This window comes from Panthera onca, chromosome B3 (assembly GCF_046562875.1).
Source record: "Panthera onca isolate mPanOnc1 chromosome B3, mPanOnc1 haplotype 2, whole genome shotgun sequence".
Classification (NCBI taxonomy): domain Eukaryota; kingdom Metazoa; phylum Chordata; class Mammalia; order Carnivora; family Felidae; genus Panthera; species Panthera onca.
This window is the reverse complement of record NC_138344.1, coordinates 29,981,063-30,002,829: the sequence shown is the minus strand read 5'-3', so window position 1 is coordinate 30,002,829 and position 21,767 is coordinate 29,981,063. Positions and strand designations below refer to the sequence as shown.

Below are 21,767 nucleotides of genomic sequence, written 5' to 3'. Positions count from 1 at the left end.
AGAGGCACCCTGGAATTTTCACATTTCATAATGGCTCAGATTGAGCAGAAAAAGAGGTTTTAAGTAGTGCTTTTTTTTTTAATTGTTTGGAAAGTTTTAAAGATACATCATTTGCTTTTTCAATAATTACTTAATTGGATACACCATTGGTATTTACTTAAAGCAACTTTGAAAGGGAAAAACATTACTGTCAAATGTCAGCATTTGTGTTTCCATCCTGATGGTGGTGGTAATCATTAAATTACCATCCCGCTGTTGGAAGAAATGAAAATTCAAGTTTTTCTATAAGTAATGAAGATACCAAATCCAAACTGTAAGAAATGAAAAATACTTGACTTCAGGCCAAACCCTAAAAGATAAGGGACTTTGTAGAGCCTTTTATTATGGGATTGTTACTAAATTTATTTATTTGACTGTTCAGGTGACGTAAATTGAGTATCTTCAGTATGCTGTATATGTGCCATAGGGACAAACAGGGAAAAGATGATCACACTGCTGAAATAACAGGCTTGGGTTTGACTTCACTTTAGCTATTTGTCTGGTTCTTCAGTGTACAGTGACTATAATGATACCTATCACACACAGTTAATTTGAGGATATAATAGGAAAACACATAAAAGATTTTGCACAGGGTCTGACACACGTTGGGCGCTTTAAGATGTTAGTAGCCCCTCTGCCTTCGATATAATAAATGCTAAAACAATGTATGTGTGTAGCGACACAGAAGCATAAAAGACAGTGATTAGATCAGCTTAGAAGAGACTTCTCTCAGAAAGGAAATACACACCAGGTCTTAAAAGACAGATAGGATTTTTCCCACTGCTTAGGAAAGACATTGTAGGCAAAAGGAACAATATATGCAGAGCCGCAGAGGAGATGATGATGGCAAGCAGAATCAAGACAGGTGGCTGGGGCGTCTGGATGGCCCAGTCGGTTAAGCATCCGACTTCAGCTCAGGTCATGATCTCATGGTTCTTGCATTCGAGCCCTGCATCAGGCTCTGTACTGACAGCCCAGAGCCTGGAGGCTGCTTCAGATTCTGTGTCTCCCTCTCTCACTGCCCCTCCCCCACTCGTGCTCTGTCTCTCTCTTTCAAAAATAAATAAACATTTAAAAAGTTTAAAAAAAAAAAAAAGACAGGTGGCTGGAAAAGGATGATGAAGAGACCAGTGGTTCTTCAAATGTGGTCAAAGCAAGGTCAAATAGCGATCACGCACAAGTCACCACTTTCATAAGACATTATTCTTTTCACTACGTTGACATTTGCACTGGTGGCACAAAAACAATAGTATGTAAAACTACTTACACCTTAACAGAAATCAAAGCCATCGCATAATATTGTCCAAATAGTTAAAAAAAAAAAAAAGTTTCACTTAAACATGTTCTTGATGAAGTAGTTTTATTAAATCTCAGCCCTTGAGGCTATGTCTGTTAAATGGGAAGTATACATGAAGTGCTTCTGTTGCACACCAAAGTATGATGGCTACCTCAAGGAAGAACACTTGGGAAATAGTTTGAGTTTCAAGATTTGGGTTACAAAGCTGAACTACCCCCCCCCCACCCCATTTTCATGGACTGCCTTGAAAGAACAAGTGGCTGATCCCCTGTGGCTGGCTATTCAGACTTGAGTGTTTGGCAGATATTTTCTCAAGAATGAGCATAGCCTATTACTTAAAGGAAAACAATGGACAGTATTTGTTGTCAATGATAAAATTCAGGCTTTCAAATAAAAGTAAGAATTTTTGAAAACTTGTATCTGCCACCATGACCTTGACAGCTTCCTGATACTTAGAGATTTTTCTGATGAGATTGGTGGTGGTGGTGGTATTTTTAATATCATATGATGAAATGTGCCAAAATTTGGAAGATCTGCATAACCCAGTGAACTGGCAATTTCCAAATGACCTAATGCATGATATTACAAAATTACGCATATGTTGAAACTGCAAATTAGACCAATAGATTTTTATGTAACTGAGTCCAAAAGGTTTATTATTAATGGTTTCAGATTTCACATTGCAAGTAACCTTTAAGGGACTTCTACTTACCAAGTTCTGGTATAGTACCAAGAAGAATATTCATAATTATCTAAAAGTCTACTGATACACTCCTCCCTTTCCCACCCATATATCTGGATGAGATCAAATTTTTTTCATTACAGTTGACTCTTGAATAACACAGGTTTGAACTGCACAGGTCTACTTATGTGTGGATTTTTCTTAAATAACATACAGTACTGTAAATGTATTTTCTCTTATGATTTTAATACCATTTTCTTTTCTCTAGCTTACTTTAAGAACACATTATATAATAATATATGACATACAAAATATGTGTTAATTGACTATGTTAAGAGTAAGGCTTCTGCTCAATAGTAGGCTATTAGTAGTAAGTTTTGGGGGAGTCAAAAGTTATACGCAGATTTTTGACTGTACAAGGGACAGTGCCCCTAACCCCCACATTGTTCAAGGGTTTTAAAGGGTTTTTTAAATTTTTTTAAATTATTTTTAAAGGGTTTATTATTTTAAATGAACTAGTAACTATTTTTAAATTTTCTCAATTTTAATTTCTCATATAATATCAATAGCTACAATTCACATAAGCAAGAGCCCTTGCACTTCTCAATAATTTTTAAGTGTAAAGGAATCCCAAGAACAAAAAACTGGAGAAGTGCTGAGACAAACTGTGAAGAGGCTTGCATGATATGTTGAAATATTTGGCCCTTATCTTGTAGATTTTGTAGCAGAAACAGGTTTTATGGGGGGAAGTATGTGACTTTTTTATTTTTTTATTTTTTATTCTTTTAAAGATTTATTTTTTAAGTAACCTCTACATCCAGTGTGGGGCTTGAATTTACAACCCTGAGATCAAGAGTCACATGTTCCACCGACTGAGCCAGCCAGGTGCCCCAATATTTTTTAATTTTAATAAAATTTTTTTCTGGCAGTGGCATTGAAAATGGACTGGAAAATGGAAATACTGATGACAGGGATACTAGTCAAATTTGGGCTCCTGTGGAATATATCCACAGGCATCATTTCTATCTGGCTAAGTCTGGATCATGAGGAGTTAATTTAATGGTTATTCTAGTCTGTGATCGGGTGGGAATTCCTCCACTATCATTTTTACGCACACTAGCCTACCTGCCATCTCTGCAGCTCTTTGGGTGTCCATAGCATGAGGAGTAATACTACATAGGAAGAAAAATGTAAGCACTGGAGTCAGATTCAGATTTGAATTCTATGTATACCACTGGTAGGTGTGTGACTTTTGACTTAACCTCTCTAAGCTAAGGCTTTCCAACCTGTACAGTAGTGATACTAATACCTACCTAACAGAGCTATTATGAGGACTAAATTGATACCTATAAAGCATCTAGCACAGTATCTAGGAATAGGGTTGGCCTCTTTACAAATTCTGTTTAGGGCACCATAATTTAAGATGATCCTTGCTGAATGTCTTGCCTCTGCAGTCTGTTTTTAGAACAGCCAAGTGTTCTTTCTTAAACATAAATCCAGTCATAAGCCCAAACTGCAGAAAGCCCTGTATATGTGACTGTCTACTTGTTTAATTTTACTTACTCTCTTGCTCATGAACCCCAGTTATTCTGGCTTCCTTTCTTTCTGAGGGCCTTGTTGATAATGTTGACCGTGAATACTACAGGACTACCTTTTAAGGGATACCATCTTAAAATGGGTCCTTTTATTTATTTCCATTTTATTTTAAAGTTTTTGTGAAAGAAAATTTTAAACACATACAAAAGTAGATAAATTAGTAAAATGAACTACCATTTACCCCAAACCCACATTTCCAACAGTTACCAATTTATGGCCAATCTTGTTTCATCTATAACCTTTTCTTCTTCCCCACATTATTTTGAAGCAAATCCCAGACATTGCATTTGTAAATGTTTCAGTATGTATCACTAAAAGTTAAAATCCTTTCCTTTCTTTCCTTCCTTCCTTCCTTCCTTCCTTCCTTCCTTCCTTCCTTCCTTTGCTTTCTTCTTTCCTTTTCCATCCTGACCATATACCAGAAAGGATTCTGTAAACTTTAATGGCTAACTCCTGGCTAAATAGCATCTGGTATCCAGATTTTAAATACTGGGTATATTCTGATAACTCCATCCCTGACCTACCCCATGATTCACATGCTTATCCACTTGATATCTCCACTTGAACATCAAATGGACCTCTCAAATGAGGCATGTCCAAAACAGAATTCTTGATTTTTCCCTCCAAATCTATTCCATCCCAAGTCTTCCCTTCTTGGTAAATGATCCCACCATCCATCCAATTGCTTATTCCAAAAAGTAGGGGTTATCCTTGATCCTTCTCTTCCCCACACCCCCTATATAGAAAATATCAGCAAGTCTTGTTAACTCATCCTCTAGAATAATACATCCCAAATCTGTTTACTTCTTTCCATCTCTGCTTCTACCACTGTGGTCCAAACCACCATCATCTCACCTGATTTACTAAAGTATTTTCCTAATTGATTTCCCTGCTTTAATCTCTTGCCTCTTCTAATCTAGTCTCTCTAGGATAGCTAAGTTGCCAAGTACTCTTTTTCAAATCAAATCGCATAGTGTCAACACAGTGAAGAAAGTCCCTACATAATATGACCTCTGCCTACTGTCTACCTATTTAACCTATCTCCTATTCATCCCCTTGTTCACAAACTTCTCACAATAGTTTTCTTTCTGTTCTTCATATGTGCCAAACATAACCCCTTTTTTAATCAGCTACTCACTCTCTTTGGCATGCTTTCTTCAGATTTTTGTATGGCAAGCTCCTTGTCATTCAGCTCTCAATTTAAGTGTCACTTCCCCTACCTTCAGTCACTCCCCATTACATCATCCTTTTTTATTTTTGATTTATTCACGTGTTTATCACTTTTTCCCCCCCACTATTCTGTCTTCATTTTACTCCTCCCTTCTGGATTCAGTTTCCGTTTAGTAGTCTTTTCAGTAAGCTGTGTGGTAAATTCTAAAATCATCTTGATTTCATAATTGGTAGGCAGTATCTTTTGCCAATCACATGTCCTTAAAAATTTTGTTGAAAAACATTTTTTCTAATCAGTTACAAAAACTTAGTGCCTAAGAAAATAACTGTAATTCACCCAAAATAACTTTAATACTTCCAGACAAAGTTAAGGATCTCATTTGCCCACTGAAGGGCCTCTTTTGGCTAACCTTTCCAGCTTCACCAGCCCTGAACATCCTGTTCCTAATTAGCAAAGCCCCCCAGTGTATCATGTAAGTCTGGTTTCTCTGAGACTCCCAGAAACATCTCAGGAATTCAGCTGTGCCTCACACTGCTGGGATTCTGTCCAAACCTCTGCCAACTTCTGTTTTGGACAGGGAGATAAGGTTTGGCACACCTTTGCTGCCTTAGGAATGCCATTCATCTGTATAAGCCTTCCTCTATCCTTCCAAGATCTTTTTTTATCTTCTTAGAGCCCATAGAACTAAGCTATATTCCTTAGTAATCCAGGAGTCGATTCTAGGAACCTTCTAATCCACTCCAGGGTTCAAGGATATATAGAAGAAGTTGGAGAACTATGGCCTATAGGCCAAATCCAACCTGTCACTCCTTTCTGTAAATCAAGTTTTATTGGAAAACAGCCACACTCATCCATTTGCATGTTGTCTATGGCTACTTTTGCACTATAACAGCAGCCTTAGGTGCAACAGACACCATGTGGCCTGTAAAGCCTAAACTATTTACTATCTGACTCTTCACAGAAAAAGTTGACTGAGCCTCTGAACTAAGCTATAATAAATACCTGAATTGTCTGTGGTTGCCAGGCATACTAGTGGCTTGTGTCCATTCTAGCCAAACACTATACAGGTTTGCTACTCACTAAAGTACCCAAAGTCTAGACCTCTTTATAGACATATGTGTATGCATATATAGTATGGAAAAAGAAAGTCTGAGCACTTTTCAGATTGTGGTAGAATGTAACGTCCTTCTCTTTCTGTAAAGTTAGAAGCTTAAGGTTTTTTTTAAATGCTTATGCTCCAGTTATATCTTAATTTGCATTATCTCTATTCTTTGCTAAGAGAACCCTATCAAAGTCATCTTTTCATGCTTAGGACCAGAATGGCCTCTGAAAATCAAATTCCTGTTTCTCATAAAGAAAAAAAAAAAAATTGGAGAGAGAAGCTGAAAATAGCTGCTTGCTCTCCTGATCATATATTCTTTGCTCTAAAGAAACTTCTGGACTACAAGCATTTATAAAGATCACATCTACATTTGCTGACATACGGTTCTTAAAGTTAGATGAGTTCATAAAGTCCTTACTATTGAACTTTTAAGTAATCCTTTTAGAGAAAACTGATCTCTCACTTTATCCTAATCACAGAATGATGCAGAATAGTTGTGTTTATGTGCACCATGATAGGGTGGTTTTCAGACAGCTTTACATTCCTTTCCTTCTGGAAGGTGATAAAACTCCAGAGAAGTAAGCTGCCTTGCTTAGAGTTTCATAATGAATATATTCCCAAGTAAAGAATCCAGCTGAGACTTCCCTCACTTACTGGGTCAGCTTTGTTTCCTTGTTCGCCTAATGAATCCAAAGTTACATACCAATATCTTATTATATAATTTTTTTGTTTTATTTTTTGTTTTTTTTTTCTGATATAATTTATTTCAAGTTGGCTAACATACAGTGTATACAATGTGCTCTTGGTTTTGGGGATAGATTCCTGTGATTCATCCATCGCTTACATACAACACCCAGTGCTCATCCCAACAAGTGCCCTTCTCAATGCCCATCACCCATTTTCCCCTCTCCCCCGCCCCCTCATCAACCCTCAGTTTGTTCTCTGTGTGTAAGAGTCTCTTATGGTTTGCCTCCCTCTCTGTTTGAAACTATTTTTTCCCCTTCCCTTCCTCCATGGTCTTCTGTTAAGTTTCTCAAGTGCCACATATGAGTGAAAACATGATATCTGTCTTTCTCTAACTTATTTCACTTAGCATAATACCCTCCAGTTCAATCCACATTGCTGCAGATGGCATGATTTTATTCTTTTTCATTGCCAAGTAGTATTCCATTGTATATATAAACCACATGTACTATATAATTCTTTTTTTTTAACTTTAAACAAATTTTTATTACACAAAGGTTGTCACATAATTGGACATTTCTCTACTTTGTACACAATTAGTCTTACTCTCCACAGAAAGGCTCCTTCTTTTCATCTGGTAATGGCAAACACTAAAATCCTGATTTTAACAGAATAGTAGTAAAAATGCCTCAGTGATTTAAGTTGAAAGCAGTACATTGGTACATGGCTCTTGCATTCAGTTATCAGGAATGTACAAATGTCTTTTCAAAAATACAAAATAAATTATCTGTAGGCATGGACAATGACAGCAGTAAACTATTATATGTTGTCAACTGAAACCAGTAATTGATGGTTATAGTGATTTTCTTAGCCATCAGCCAGCCTTTTCTTCAGTCGTTTCCTTCAGCTGACTTCTCTGAAGTTATTGTTGAGGAGCACTGCCTTGAGCTTCCTCTCACAGTTCATTAATAATGGTAAAGCACTATTCTAGGAATTAGAACATGCCATCTCCCATACCACCTCCCATTCCACCTATTCCGCCCATTCCAGGGTCCTTCTCTTCCTTAGGAATTTTGGTGACTACAACTTCTGTTGTAGTTAACAGAGGCCACTCCAGCAGCATCCAATAAAGCAGTTCTTACAATCTTAGTTGGATCAATGATTCCCTTTTCTACCGTGTTCACAAAATCTCCAAGCATAGCATTATAACCAACTTCTGAGGAACTCTGCATAATTTTCTCAACTATCAATGATCCTTCAACACCTGCATTCTTAGCAATGGTCATTGCAGGAATTTTGAGGGTTCTCTTAATGATTTCTATACCAATTTTTTGATTCATTAGCTGGTGTTATTGAATCCAAGGCTGGAATGCACCAAAGCAGGGCACAAGCCCCTCCCAGAACAATGCCTTCTTCAACAGCAGCTCTGGTAGCATTGAGGGTATCTGTAACTTTGTCTTTCTTTTCATTCACTTCAACATCACTTGTGCCACCAACCTTCAGCACAGCTACTCCCTCTGAGAGTTTTGCCAGATGTTCATTCAGCCTTTCCTTTTTATATTCACTAGTTGTGATATCTATTCAGTGATTTCTTGGATACAGTTTGAGCCTTGTCACCTTTTCCTTTTAAGAGCATGGCATCATCTTTGGTCACAATGACCTCTCCAACTTTTCCTAAGTCATGAGGCTGAACATCTTCAAGATTTAGAGTCAACCCTTCTCCAAACACAGCACCACCAGTAGCAATAGCCATATCTTTAAGCTGATTCTTTCTATTGTCACCAAAACCTGGAACTTTGACAGCTACAACCTGAAGACCAACTTTTAACCTATTCAAAACAAGTGTACTTAATGCTTCTCCATCAGCATCTTCAGCAATTATGAAGGGCTTATGGTGAACATTGGCAATTTCAAGAGCAGGTACAATGGATGGACACTAGAAATTTTCTTTTCACTCAACAGAACACACACATCTTGGAATTCACATTCCTGCCCTTTTGATGTATTAGTAAAGTATGGAGAAATATAACCTTGATCAAACTTCATGCCTTCAATAATTTCTAATTCATCATTTAGTGTTTTTCCATCCTTTACTGTGATGACACCCTGTCTTCCAACCTTTTTCATTGCATCAGAAATGATGTTGCCAATTTCTTTGTCTCCATCGGCAGAAATGGTAGCAACCTGAGCAATTTCTTCAGGGGTTGTCACAGGTTTAGACTGCTTCTTAAGTTCAGCAATTACAGCATCAACAGCTAACATCACACCTCTCCTGATTTCCACTGGATTAGCACCTTTGCTAATCTTCTCAAAGCTTTCCTTGGCAATAGAGCATGCCAGGACAGTAGCAGTAGTGGTGCCATCTTCAGCCTCTTCATTTGTGTTATTGGCAATGTCTTGAACAAGTTTAGCACCAATATTTTCATATTTATCTTTTAAGTCAATTGGCTTTGCAACAGTCACACCATCTGTTGTTACTTTGGGACTGCCCCAACTCTTTTCAGTAATCACTGTTCTTCCCTTTGGCCCCATAGTAACAGCTACAGCATCAGCTAAAAGGTCTACACCTTGAAGCGTTAAGGCTCAGGCATCTGCACCAAATTTTACATCTTTGGTATAAGCCTGAGTGAGATGAGGAGCCAGTGCCCTGGACACTGGTCTAATTTGGCAAAGGACTGTGGGTAATCAAAGCATTTCTGCGGGGCAGCGGCAGGGCGCTGAGGCAGGCCATCGGAGGCAAGGAAGGGGCACTATATAATTCTTAAAACACTTTCACTCACATTATCTCATTTGTCCCAACATCTATGACAGTGCATCTTCTTCCTATTTTATAAGACAGAGAAACAGGCTCAGTGACATTCCCAGGGCCACTCTGCAAGCAGGTAGCAGAGCCAGACTCTGACTTTAGAGGTGTTTGACCCCTAGGTGATTTTTGTTGCACTCTTGGTGGTGGTTGTTGAGTCTGTTGGTGTCTGCCATGTCTTTTATAAAGCCAGCCTGAGTGCAAGAAGGTAAGTCTGTGACCAGTAAGGGATGTGTACTGATTCACTGAGCTGTCAAGCAGTCTGAAAGTACTCAACATTGGCACAGTTGAACATAGTTGTTCACTCTCTTAAAAGCACTTTATTTGAATTTCCTAATTAATACACACTCCTATAAATGTCACCACAGTCATTTTTTAGATGAATAATGGGAGACAGGGACCGAGAAGCAGTGGTACAGAGCTGAAATGAAATTTGAGTTTCTAATTTCCAGGCCTGTATTCAGACCTCTAAGCCACAGTTTGAGCCAGTGATTATTTAACATAACTGTAGTAGGTATTGATTAGAGTCCTCAGGTAATAATATTTAAAGGTTTAATTCCAGGACAAGCAGTTTGTCCTCATATGGTGCTTCTATAATGGTGATTTGTTAATAGCAGGGAGAAAGGCTTGCCTGAAAAAAACAACACAATGACAGCAGTGCACGCTGATAGCTCCCACCCCCACTCCTAGTTCTTATGTGGGGATATAGACCTAGGAATCAGTCGTTGGCCTTTCTGTGCTGCTGGCACATGGATGTAGCTCCACTCTGCATCAGGGAGATGTCCTGTTCCACACTAGAACCTGTAGCGGATCCTAGTAATACTCTTCTCCAGTGCCTTGCTGTCCAGATCCCACGTGATTTGACTTATTCAGCACCTGTTTACTGAGTGTTTGCTATAATCTCAGTCCCTTTATATTAATCTGCTCAGGCTACCTTAAAATACCACAGACTGGCCAGCTTACTTACAAGTATACAATCTTATCTGACAGGGCCCTACCCTTATCACCTCATTTAATCTAATTATTTCCTTAGAGGCCCCATCTCCAATATAGTCACACTGGGGTTTAGGGGCTTCAACATATGAATTTGGGGGGGAACACAAACGTTCATCCAGAACACCTGTTATGGGTGTTCAGAGAAGGAAGAGTCCCTGCAGACACAAAGATGTTGTGAGCAGTGTGAGACCTGAGTAGTCTTTAGTGACTGGCTGGGTTTGAAATATATGGAAAGAAAAAGGGAGGGAACTCTAGGAAGGGAAAGTAGGTTCAGCAAAGATGGAGAATGTGGTATCCAAGGGACAAGGAATTATGATGTAGAAATACTTTGGTTTGTGTGAAGCTGAAGGATTGTGTATTAGAAAATTTGAAATAAAGAGGCTCTTAAATACTGAAAACAAACTGAGGGTTGATGGGGGGTGGGGGACAAGAGAAAGTGGGTGATGGGCATTAAGGAGGACACCTGTTGAGATGAGCACTGGGTATTTGTATGGAAACAAATTTGACTATAAATTATATCTAATATAAAAATTTTTAAAAAAAAAAGAAAATTTGAAATAAGGATGGAAACATACATTGCAGCCTCATTGTGAAAGGCCTTGAAGGCCTGCAGGTAGTCCAGACATGACCCTGATGGGTCACAAGGATGTAGAACAGAGGATCAGTGGAACAAAATAGAGATTTTAGGTGAGCATTTTGTGCTCACCTCTGTCCTCTTTTGATACAAGGAACTGAGGTAGTGCTGCATGTTGGGAGACTTGACCTATTACTGCTTCTTACTTTCAGAGGAGACTTTATCCAGCCAGGGCTTCAAATAAGAACCGTAAATATCATACTAGGCCAAATCCCTGTTTTCTAACATTTTGTGAGTTTGTATAATTGTATTCCAAGAATAAATCTCAGAGGGTAAGGATTGGTTCCAAAATACCCCCTCCCTTTTTTTTTTTTAAAGAGCCCATTATGAATCTCTCATCTGTGACTACTTAAATTATTTTATTTCCACTTTCTACTATATCACTTCTGAGCAGTGATGCTCCTGACTTAAAATTTTCTTACTCACTTTTTACACATTGTTTCTTTTATACTTATTGCCCTGGTATCTCTGGTGGGGAGGGAGGCTATAAAATAGTTTCTCAGAGTGTGGGCCTAGGACCAACTGTGTTAGAATCTCCTAGGGCAATTATATAAATGCAGATTCCCAGGCCATACCCCAGAGCTGTTAAATCATTCCCTAGAGGTGGGAGCCACAAATCTGCATCTTTAGCAAGTTCCCAAGGTAATTCTTAGACACATTAAAGTCTGGTAACAATTGGTATAGTATTTTAGAACACTGACCTTGAAGTCACTCAGACCTGGATTTCAGTCCTGCTTTTACCACTTATTAGCTCTGTCATCTTGGACAAGTCACTTGAGCTCTGATTCTAGTTACCTCATCTATAAACTGAGAGGCAGAATAGTGTCTCTGTTTAGAGCACAGACCCTAGAACTGCTGGGTTTTAATCTCAACTCTACCAGTTAGCAGCTGTGTTATCTGAGGCAAATGACTTAACCTGTCTGGACTATAATTTCTTTATTTGTAAAACAGATAATAATATGTCTAGTGCATTGTTGTGAGACTTAAAATAATTTATGTAGAAGGTTAGAAGGGGGATGGATTTTGCCTCACTCCTCCCTGCCCCAGGCATTGACAGTGTCTGGAGACTATTTGGTCATGTGACTAGGGAAGGAGGGAGTGGTTCCAACATGTAAGTAGAGGCTAGAGATGCTAGTGTGATCCTACTATGTACAGGACATCCCTCCACTACAAAGTATTATCTGGTCCAAAATGTCAGTAGTGCCACTTTAGAGAAACATGACTTAGAACAGGCACATAATAAGTACTATATAAGTTTTGGCTACTATTGTGATTCCCTTGTTGTAGGAATAGCAAGCCTTACTTGGAGTGTTATTGTTAGAAGACAGATATAGATGTATAGATTTTTTTTTTTTTTTTTTTGAGAGAGAGAGAGAGAGAGAGAAACACAACAGGGGAGGGGGGCAGAGGGAGCAAGAAGGAGAATCTTAAGCAGGCTCCACACCCAGCATGGAGCTTGACACAGGACTTAATGTCACTATATGAGATCATGACCTGAGCCAAAATCAAGAGTTGGTCACTTAACCAACTGAGCTACCCAGACGGCCCAGGAAATATATATTTAAGTACAGTACCAAGAACTCAACAAATGCAGAGGCAATGGTGGTGATGTATGTATAAACACAGTCTTTCTTTACCAAAGCAGCTCCTCTTTAAAGACATCCTTTTGCAGGGCACCTAGGTTGGCTCAGTCGGTTAAGTGTCCAACTCTTGGTTTTGGCCCAGGGCATGATCTCACAGTTTCATGAGTTCAAGCCCCACATCCAGCTTCGCACTGACAGCATGGAGCCTGCTTGGGATTCTCTCTCTCTGCCCACGCTCTTTCTCAAAATAAAAATAAATAAAAATCCTTTTGCAATGTAAATACTTCGTTTAGAATTTTTCAAAAGTAGAGCAATAATAGCTGTATTCTTTTTAAAACACTCTACTTCATCTTCATAAGCATTTATTGTTGAGTCTTTACAGTATACCAAGCTTGCCTTATGGTGCCAGTGTGGTGGATGTCAGAGTAGGAGAGTATCCGGTTCAGATCCTGACTCTACTACCGAAGTTTCCTTATAATCTTGAGCAGTTCACTTCACTGCTCTCAATCTCAGTTCCCCCATCTGTAAAATGAAAGCAATTGCATCTACCTCCTGAGATGTTTTCGTGAATTAAATGGAAAAGTGTGTGGCTTGTACAGTGTCAAGTAGGAATAGGCTCTGAGTGGTTTTGGTTCCCATGCCCTCCTTGAGCCCCCAATGTTTTTGGAGAGTTTAGTATACAAAATCATCTCCATCCTCTGACTTGAAGGGCAGATGGACAGTTGAGGGAGATAAGAGGAGGGTGGGAAAATGTGTAGTGACTTGCTTCTCCAGTGTTTCTGGGCATGGGTAAAAAGTCAAGGACCCAAAAAATGACTTCCATATCCTCCCTAGGGTAGTTCTAGTAGAAAGGCCTGCATTTTCTTTTCATATCTTGCTTTTTCAGGAAATATACATCAGTATCTCACACCATTCTTTAGAAGTGAGCCAAGGCCTAAATGGTGATACTGAGAAGCTCCTTCTATAACCCTGTTATTAAAAAAGACAGCCTTCTTTTATTGCTCTTTTCCAAGATTAATTTATCTTTTCTGTTAATTTGCACAGATAGTATTCTGACTTTGTATTTCATACAATTTTAAAACTGTAATTTTTATTGGCATTACGAAGATGACAGTGATTTACAGTGACCTGTGTTTTTATCTACTTCACTCTCTTGCGGTCTAGTGCCTAAAGACACTTTTAATTTGCTATTCACATCTGTTTAAAAAAAGAAGTGAAACCATGCAGTATCTGAAAATTAGAGTCTATTCAAGACCTTGCACGTGGCTGCCAGTCTTCCCCATTCTAAGACCTAGCCACTTCATTCACCAGTAAGAGTTGGTGTGTTTGACCAGACTCTGTTAGACATATTAGCAGGAGCTCATCAGATCTCAGTTAAAGGTTAATCTCAGTTCAGGAGAAGTTTGAAGTTTTCAGTTAAAGACCACAGAAGGCTTAGTGGAAAATTGGAGACACTAAGATAGTGATCAATGGACACAACACTTTTCTACCTGAGAATGCCAGTAATTGGAAAGTGTAGCAAAATCAGGTTGAAGACCTGAAAACTAAGATAGGATTAAGAAATGTCACATTGGTGGGGCAGGAACAGAAAAATGGAGTTTGCTTCCAATAGATTGAAGGTGTGGGGTTTGATAACTTTGAACTCTCCTCATGTGTTAGTATATATTCCATTTCTGCAAAAGTCCATCATCCCCAGCAACCGCAGAAATCAGCAGGTCTGAAACAGTTAACAAAACTATGAAATGCTATCTCTGGATATGCTTTGATTTGAATTTTAGGAATAAAAAGAGGTTTTAAAAATCACACATTTGTTTATTGGCTGTCTTGGGCAAATAGAGACAAATGTCATTGCCGAAGAGAGCTGGCAAATGGGAATTTAGAATACCATTTGCCCAAAGAGGCAGATGGTCTCTGTAGAAGCCTGATTTCGTTTATGGTCCCTTCTGAAGCTGAATGAAGGTAGTTGAATTTGAAGATAAAGTTGAACTGAAATTGTGGAAATACTTGGATACATAAAGGACTCTAATGTAGAATTTGATTTGCGTTTTAAAAAGTGCATTTAGACATTTAACAGAATTTTTACAAAAATTTGTCTTCAACGGATTTGCCAGGGAAAAAACAACATTATTTCGTTTGATGGTGTAATGATTAATCCTACCACCTGGGTAAGCCAAGTGAGCTTCCCACAGGAGATGGCTTATGCAGCTTTGAATTATGTATGAATACTGTAGACTGATGAGAGCTAACCTTACCAAGGGATTCATTTGTAGAGCAGACAAATCTGTAACAGTGTTATAGTTTCCTTTGAACACCTTAAATTCATTCTCCACATTCAGAAAATGAGAATTCTTTGTGGAGATTATGATGTGATTTTTTTTGAAGTGTCAGGTCAAACATACCAAATCTCAATTACAAATTGGTCATTAATGAAAAAGTCGGTCAAAGAGTTTGAGGTACCAGCAAACTTGTGTTGTCTTCCATCATGAATGCAGAGTGGATGCTGAGGGTCCAGTAAAAGAGTAGGCTAAGTCTGGTTTGACTCAACCTGACAATTAAGGACCTAGAACTCAACACCATAGTAATCATAGACATTCCTCATAGCACTATAGAACTAGGGATTGTTTCAACATGAATTTAAATAGTAGAAATAGAGGGGCGCCTGGGTGGCTCAGTCGGTTGAGCGTCCGACTTCAGCTCAGGTCACGATCTCACGGTCTGCGAGTTCGAGCCCCGCGTCGGGCTCTGGGCTGATGGCTCAGAGCCTGGAAGCCTGCTTCTGATTCTGTGCCTCCCTCTGTCTCTGCCCCTCCCCCGTTCATGCTCTGTCTCAAAAATAAATAAATGTTAAAAAAAGAATAATTAAAAAAAAAAAATAGAAATAGAAAAGCGCTAACTTCCTCTTTGTGAGCCATATACCAGTTAACAATTCTGTTTTACAGTAATGAATATCAAATTGTACTTACCTGGAAAAAAATCTAGTTATCCTGGTCATATTTGTTATTTCAAGATATGCTAAGATATAGTGTATTAGAAATTCTAGTAGCTTTTTTGTAATTTCATTTTGAAGATTTTTTTTACCTTCTGTCTCATGGATGAAATGGGGGAAATTTTCATTTTCTTTATTATCTCCTTCCTGATGCTGTCCTCCAGTTTGTACAGAGGATCAAGTAATCAGAACCTGAGTTCTGATTCCCATTTTGGTGTTTTCCCTATTATCTTAAACATTTCTCGACGAAATATTGGTGGTGAACTATTTTGTTAGGAGATAAAGTTTGTTTCTAGGAAAGTGTCATTTTACTATTTGGGAGGGTTTTCTGATTTTATATCTATGAAAGAAATCAATGGTGAAAAATTATATTCCCTTATAAAATTAATATGCCTTAGATAACTTGTCAGATTTTTACTTCCTTCTTTCTTCCTAGACAATTTGTCTATTGATAGTGTCTGAGTCAACCTTCTCTGATGCTGTTCTCAGTTCTTTTTCATTTTTTAGTCCTAGCATGTTACCACTTCTAAGCTTGAACTCTCAAAACCTCTCCCTTTCCCATCTCTTTTACCATTTTCATCATACAAAGAGGTGTTCTTCTCTCAAGCATTAGGATGTGACGTACCATTGATGCATTTTTTCAAAAAAAATCCTTCCTTTTAGACTTTGCTGTCACAGTAAATGCTGATCTTAGCATCCATTAGCAATTCCTTGTGATTTTACTTTCATCAATTCTCTTTGTGTAGTTCTTGATAGCTGATGATTATTTTAATTGGTGGTTTAATATGCCAGTGTACTTATTTTAACATGTGCTTATGAAAACTAATCTTTATGTGGAATATAGATTGTGTTGTGCTGGTCCTCAAAGAGTTAATAAAACTAGTTTTCACTTTGCTTAGTTTCCCAGAGGTAGTTTGGCACATTTCCCAGACCAAACCCGTAAGGTAAAGGTCAAGGTGCAGTGGATGATATTAAGGTGCAGAATTCGAAACTTGTATCTTACTTGTAGTCCTCCAGAGCTCAGTTGGACCTCGGGTACATCAGAGCTTTAGAACATGGTTAACAGACCAAAGAAGGCCCTGTAAAATATCCTTTAATGGGGAATTGTATGAGTGAGTACAGTGGGTGAGTCTTTTACATTTCTTACTTTTTAACATCCATATTTTGTTTTGAGAAGCCCTTAAGAGCACAGAGCTGTGTTTCATGTATGTGGGAACAGGCCCAGGGAATTCCTCACAGTTTAACAGCAGCAACTCTTGCTGTGGTTTTCACAATAGCTGAGGCTCATTGTACATAGCCCGTTCCTTGGGAGGAAAACAGACAGGTGAGTGTAGAGTTGTGGTTTCTGAACCAACCTTTACCAATCCTTTTTGATAACGGAAAAGAGAGCTTTCTGGTAACAATGAGGAGATTGGGTGAAGAAGGAGAAAAGGCAAGAGCAAGTTTGTGGAGATGAGGAGCCTAAAAACCACATTTTAGGGAATATCTTAAATTGACTCTGAGAAGAGAATGTCCCTTTATATTTATTGCTCTGAAATCATAAATGGTTTATATGAACTTTTGCCCAGTAAACATCATTTTCCTTCTCCTGCAGCATGTTGATAACTACTTAGTGATCTACATTAAGTGGTGTCCAAGAGAGTCTCAGAAATGTCACTTTCCTTTGTCTTTACTAATGAATGGAAGTAGAGGCCTCTTCTTACCTTAGTTTTATGATCCCTATTATGAGAAACTAGTTTTGTTTGCAGCCCTTCTTTTGGGTTGATGACATAGAGCAGCCCATTTAGAGGCAGCATGCTTTTACTGTGTGAGGCCTCCTTTACATGAACCACCCTACTGGCTGCTGGTAGAGTGGTGCCTTACCAGTGGTGCTTTTCCACTTTACCACTGTCCCTGAGAGTGGTACCATAAAGGAACCATAAAGGAACCTCTAGCTCATTGCTCACTCCCAGTGTATAGAGACCTCTGGCTCTGCCAGTTTTGAAGGAGTATTTTTGAAGTTGAATATCCAGCAGACTTCAAGGCCTGTTTTCTGTTCAGACACATGCATAATTTCCATAATGAAAGATTGATAAGAAGGTACTGCTTCTTCAGATCTACTCCCTCAAATCCACAGGTGATATATGTTCTGATGACACATGATCAAAGTACCTCTTTTAAAGAACTTGTAAATATCACCATGATTCACTGCCAATTGAAAATCCAGAAATAACATGTAAACAGTATGTAGGATATTTGCCTCTTTCTCTTTGCCCACTAAAAAAAAAATAATACAGGAAGAAGAGTTGGTGAGTATATGACAGTGTAAGAACACTTTCAGAAACCATTAAAAATGCTTGATTTTGAATTTATTTTGTTGGATGGCCCAGTGAGATTTCCTAACTAGGCCAGTTTTTTCTACCAACATTTAATGACCATTTCGTCCCCTTGTACTTAATAGCAACAGAATAGATAGGTCAGGTAGAATGGGAACTGGGGAAAAGCTAGCTATACGCAAATGAGCAGGCGGCAGTGAAACAAGATTGGAAACACAGAGTATTATGGATATGCCACATTGTGGTATGTGGCTAATAGGATATTTCAGATTCATTTTAATAGGTAAGATTAACTAGAATACAGAACTTTCTTTTCCATTTGCCTTGCTGCTGCATGCATGCATGCAGGCAAAGGTTGATGCTTCTGTCCTCCTGGCAACAAGACTGTCCTGGCCTCAGTTTACCTACTAAGACATTTGCTTAACGTCCTTATTTAGTGTAATCTCAACTTGATTCCTGATCCTTTACTAAATACTTTAGTGTGTAGTAAATACTATATACTAAATAAAGTAAATATATAAAGTATTTGATACTTGCTAGAGTGTTATGTACTGTAGTATAGTAAGTATGCTAAATAGTTCACTAAGTATGTGTGTATTTTGTGTCTAATTAGTGAAGCATTCGGCTTTCTCACCACTATCATCACCACCTTCTGCCTAAAAAAAAAATTTTCTCTTCTTACCTTCTTATTCTCAAGCTTCCCTCTGAGCTTACCATACCTCCTCTACCAAACTGGATTCTCAATATGTCTGGATCAAGATAAATAGAAGGATCAGCCCGCACGAAGGACTGCTTTCTATTCAGACAAGTATTTGAGCGCTTATGACCCCTTGTTATGACTCTAGGGCTAGTTATTTACATTTATGGCAAGTAAATGCCTTCTATAAATCTAAATTTTAGCAAGACCTTTGAATGCCAGTATAACCATGGTGTGATTTTGTTTCAGTCACAAAACCCATGAAGTGACAGAGGATTTTTCTCCTCGGGATCCAAGATCTGTTGTTGTGAGGGAAGATGATGGAGGCTGTGCTTCTGTCCCAGCAGCATTGCCCCTACCTGAACTGGAAAGGGAAGAGGAAAAAGAAGATGTTTCAGATACTCTTGACCTGAATCCCTGCAGTGCAACCTATAGCAACTTAGGTAAGTAAAAATGTCATATAAATAATATTTAAACCTTTCCTTTTTATGCACTATCCAAATGCTATATTTCCCTGGAGAGATGGTTTTTATTGCTGCATGGAGCAAACACTGGACACTAGAGCCATGAATTTTCTTTTTTTTCCCTATTTTTTAAAGTTTTTATTTAAATCCCAATTAGTTAACATAGTGTAATATTAGTTTCAGTTGTGCAACATAATGATTCAGCCTTTCATATAGCACCAGTGTGGAGCCAGAAATTTTAATTCACATCAGAAAAAGTCCTGGTGTTTACTAGGCATATATTGAACACCTGCTACCATGAGTCCTGTGCCATGTGCTAAGGGTGTGACATGGTCCCTGCCTTGAGGGATTCACCTGGAGGAAAAGAGATGAACTTGTTAATGATTTCAGTATTATATGATAAATGCAGCGATAGAGATACACATGGAATATCTTTTATGTTACACAGGGGAGGGTGTCAAAAGATGCCTTCCTAGAGGTAATTCTTGAACTGATCTAGCTGGTTGACAGAGGGAGGAAAGAGTATTCCAACCCAAAGCAGCAACAGGAGCAAAAGCATGGAGGTATGAACCAGCTTGGTGCACATGGACACCACAACCATTTAGTGGTGCTAAAATATGAACTGAAGAGTTAAATGAGATAATACATTTCAAGCTAAAACCTTAGACTTGTTGCTCTTTGTGATAGTAACCCTTCATCAAAAGGTTTTAAGCAGAAGAATAATGTGATTAAATTTGCATTTTAGAACGTCTACTCTACAGGCTGCTGTGAGAGGATGGATTAGAAGTGAAGTAGTTGTAGCCTAAAATCTAGTAGTTGGATACTTTGGCACGACCACATAAGATGAGAAAGGCCTCAACTAAGATAGTGGGAAGGGGAACAAGACAGGTTTCAGAGATACTTAAGGGGCAAAATACATAAGGCTTAGTGGTTACTTCGATATGAATGATGGGAAGAATCTGTGATGAATCTATGTCTCAGATTTCTGGCTTGGGGCAAGCTGACTCAAAGAAAGAAGATCCTAATTTTTGGAAGTATTTAAGGAGAGGCTGAAGGGCCATCTCTCAGAGATGCAGTGAAGAAGAATCCTACGAAGAGGGTGGACTAAATGACCTCAAAGGTGCCTGCCAATACAAAGATGCTCAGTTTTCCAATCATCTTCACTCTTCTTCCTTGAGTACCCAGTGACTTTCGATCTATCCTCCTTCCTTGAGCATCTCATAGTTTTCCTTTCTTCTAAAAAGCAAAGCCTAGGGCTGGATAAGGATTTCTCATTATTACTCTCCCATGAAGTCAGGAGAGAGGGGAATAGCATGAGTTGGACTACCACATGTGCAGCACTGGCAAGATCCTTATGGACCTCTGACCAACTCTTACACTGGTAGAAATCGGTGGCGCATAAAAGCCTTCTTCTGCCTAGTTTCTCATCTTCTTTCTTTGTCTTTTTCCTTCATCAGGTTTTAGTAAGGAAGAATTATTTTAAGATCAGCTAGTGTAGTTGGAGATAAATGAGCCCTTAAGGCAAAAAGGTTGAGGTAACACTGTAGGAGAAATGCTCTAATACGTCCTTTTGAGAAACTCATTGTAACAATGCACATGCAGTTGAAAATACATTCTGTAAGGAAAAGACTTCCATTCTAAGTTCTAGGAGACTTGTATGATTTAGGTGTTGGGGAGAATATATTAGTTTACCCAAGCAACCGTCTTAGATACCATTTTCCAGTTGGAAGAGATTTTATAGTGAAACAGCTTACTCAACTTTTCCCATTCTTTTATGTTTTATGAAGCATCTTATAAGATGAAAAATTTACTGCTTATTTCCTATAGTATACTCTCAGACAGCATAATGTATCAGCATATCTTTCAGATGTTCTTACTGCACCAAATTTCTTTTATGATATCCTCAGTAAAATATATACTAATTTTTACTGATCATATGGCATCTTATGGCATCTCTTTAAAAATATCCATTAGCTGGGGGCACCTCAGTGGCTCAGTTAAGTGTCTAACTTTGGCTCAGGTCATGATCTTACAGTTCATGGGTTTGAGCCCCACATCGAGCTCTGTGCTGACAGCTCGGAGCCTGGAGCCTGCTTCGAATTCTGTGTCTTCCTCTTTCTCTGCCCCTTCCCAACTTGTGCTCTGTCTCTTCCTCTCTCTCAGAAATAAATAAACATTAAAAATACACACACACGCACACACACACTAGCTGGGGTGCCTGGCTGGCTCAGTTGGTAGAACATGCAGCTCTTGATCTCGGAATTGTGAGTCTGAGACCCATGTTGGGTGTAGAGATTACTTAAAAATAAAAATTAAAAAATCTTTTAATAAAAATCCATCAGCCAACATTAATTAAAGTTACTTATTTTATCTTATTTGTCTTGTCAGTTATGTAGGTAATTAGAAAAAGCGGAGCATTCCTCATATGAGTATTTCAAGTACCTCACATATATTAACTCATTTAATCCTCTCAACAACCTTAGGAACTTAGATCCCCATTTTTCAGATGAGGAAAATGAGTCAGAGTGCCTTGCCCCAAGTCACAGAACCAATAAGGACTGCATCAGGATTGGAACTCAGTTGGTCTTAACCTCAACTATAATGGTCATAACCACTAAGTTCTTGTAAAAACTAAAGGACTGCAGCTGTCTCCCGTTTTTGTTTTTGTTTTGTTTTGTTTTGTTTTGTTTTCTAAGTCATCTACTCTGAAACACAAAA

General features: G+C 38.5%; 1 protein-coding gene and 1 pseudogene across 11 annotated transcripts in view; one reads left to right on the top strand and one right to left on the bottom strand.

Annotated features, from left to right (window-relative positions):
* PEAK1 (pseudopodium enriched atypical kinase 1) overlaps positions 1-21,767 on the top strand; it is a 313,202-nt gene that overhangs the window by 237,651 nt on the left and 53,784 nt on the right. For all 11 annotated transcript variants that reach the window (XR_013556374.2, XM_078448912.2, XM_060617964.3 and 8 more), the window contains one exon: positions 18,835-19,028. Coding sequence is in view for 10 of the 11 variants with exons in the window: in XM_078448912.2 (XP_078305038.2) it covers positions 18,835-19,028 (194 nt within the window). In the remaining variant the exon portion in view is untranslated. The remainder of the gene's footprint in view (positions 1-18,834; positions 19,029-21,767) is intronic.
* Positions 7,566-9,265, bottom strand: LOC132668857 (60 kDa heat shock protein, mitochondrial pseudogene; annotated as a pseudogene).